The 2160-nt window shown below is 30.0% G+C and overlaps 1 protein-coding gene across 3 annotated transcripts in view; it reads left to right on the top strand.

The window, feature by feature from the left end:
* LOC106468051 (ribonuclease H1-like) overlaps nucleotides 1-2160 on the top strand; it is a 15701-nt gene that overhangs the window by 1370 nt on the left and 12171 nt on the right. For all 3 annotated transcript variants that reach the window (XM_022396359.1, XM_022396358.1, XM_013928449.2), the window contains exon 2: nucleotides 1141-1256. In XM_022396359.1, coding sequence (XP_022252067.1) covers nucleotides 1141-1256 — 116 coding nt within the window. The remainder of the gene's footprint in view (nucleotides 1-1140; nucleotides 1257-2160) is intronic.

Here is a 2160-nt window from a genome sequence, read left to right as displayed (position 1 = left end):
TTTAACTTATTATTGGATTTTCACCACACCTTAAGGCAGACTGTCCATACAACTTCTCATCTTACACAAGGAATCCTTTAAAAAAATTTTTATACCTTAAGTATTTAATCATACAACTCTTAAAGCTCATCTCTTAAATATGTAAACATTCATTAAAATTGTCAAACCATTTGAGTAAGAGAATAACTTTCAAAAGAATCATCTTAATATCAGCAGCGAATTTAAATATTCCAAGAAACTATTCAAACCATCAACATAAATAATAAATTACAGATGTTCCGAGACACCTTCAGGGATTCCACTACTTATGTTCTCCCACTTGGAAAAAAATCTCATTTACATCACAGCTTTTTTACCAATAGGATTTTTTTTTTCCATCCAGTTTTTAAGTTTTTTACTAAAGCCATAAGCATCGAACTTCTTAATGAATCATGTAAGCCACCTTATCAAAGATTTTGTAAAGTCGGGGTATACAACATCAGCCAGGATGTCCTTATTTAAAAAAACCAGAGAAACTATCAAGAAATATATATATTAGTAAGGCAAGAAAACCGTTTTCTCAAACTGTGTTGAGAATTAATATTTAAATGCTATCCTTTCAAATGTTTTTAATGATGTTTGATATCAGATTTTAACAATAAAGTCAGACAAATAATTTTCCGAATCTTACGAAGACTTCTTATTTAAAAAAGATCAAGATCATAATGTCTATTTTTGAATCGTCAGTTATAGCCCTGCTATCTCGTTGGTCAGCTTTTTCAAGGTTTTAGATATTCAAATCTTTTCCAGTTAGATTAACAACTTCTAATTTAATGAAAAGCCATTGCATTTTGGTAATAGTACATTCCAACGATGTCCTGTTGCTTAGCAACAAAAGTATAACCTAATATTGTTGTTAGTCTGTATAGGGAAAGTTAACCTCTTATTCTTCTTTTCCCAAGAGAACATAACGAGTGATCATAACCTAGTCCTAAAAGATAAACACTTCCATTCCTGATATTGTTTTTAGTAGCCCTTCTCTGAACCGTTTCCAACAATTTAATATTATTTCTTTATATGATATCGTGTAGTTGTTCAGTTTCCTGTTATATATTTTGGCAATGTTAATTACATAGAGATGTTACACTTTGTAACATGTAGGCCAGACTGTGAAGCACAAGTGAAAAAATTTCCTAATGCTTCATTCAAGAAATTCGGAACAGAGGAAGAGGCTTGGAGTTTTGTCCAGAATGAAGCCTCGGGAGGTTCAAAAATCAGTACGTCTTACTTATTTAAGAAATTAATATTATTTTTGTGTTGTATAATTGGTACTGACATATTGTTTTATCTATGATCCTGTTTTCTGTTTCATACAATTATTAAGAAAAGTTTAGATGTAGAATTATGCTATAAAACTGTGCACTGAACTTGCACGTTCATCAGGCTGACATCACTTCCATTTCGTGCTGCATTTAACCTAATTTATAGATTTTTCAAAACTAGTTTGAGAACTTTAAAAAGATTGCAAGTTATTGATGTCTAAAACTTATATTAATAGATATAATATATGCACATAAAAACAACTTATAGTGATAGTAACATGAAGACGTGTCATTCGGTGGATCTCTCTCTCTCTCTAGGGCATTGGTGAGCATGGTCCTTCATGTTCCCAGTCTCTCATTGCTCTTATTGTGGATATCTTGTCAATATACAGTATTAATGCAGAATAATTTATATAATTACAATAATGTAACACAAAATAATTAATTTCCAATTGTTTTTTGAGTGTATTAACTGAAAAAATTAAAATGTGATTTGGGACTGACTTATGGGTATTCATAAGAAAATAATATATAATTATTTCATTTGATTGATTAATTCTTGTAAAGACTGGTTTCATTTTTATAGCCACGTACTGTTGGTTTTGTTTAGAATGTTTCTTTGACCAATTGAATAAGTTGATTGGTCAACTTTAATATTTGAACAAAGAAGAAGGAATTTGAATTTTTACTCTCCATAAGACTCTAAGATATTTTTTGTTTACTTATTTGAAGTTATTCTGTCATGTGTCAACTTCTGATAATATCTAAAACTTCATCATTAAATAAATATTTGTTTAACAATAAGTAAAAGCTTGGAATGGTCCATTCTTTCATTAGGGTGCGTGTCTGTGGTAGTGTC

Source organism: Limulus polyphemus, unplaced genomic scaffold (genome assembly GCF_000517525.1).
Source record: "Limulus polyphemus unplaced genomic scaffold, Limulus_polyphemus-2.1.2 Scaffold2849, whole genome shotgun sequence".
Taxonomy (NCBI): domain Eukaryota; kingdom Metazoa; phylum Arthropoda; class Merostomata; order Xiphosura; family Limulidae; genus Limulus; species Limulus polyphemus.
Note: the sequence above shows the minus strand (reverse complement) of the source record. Positions and strands in the feature narration are given on the sequence as shown.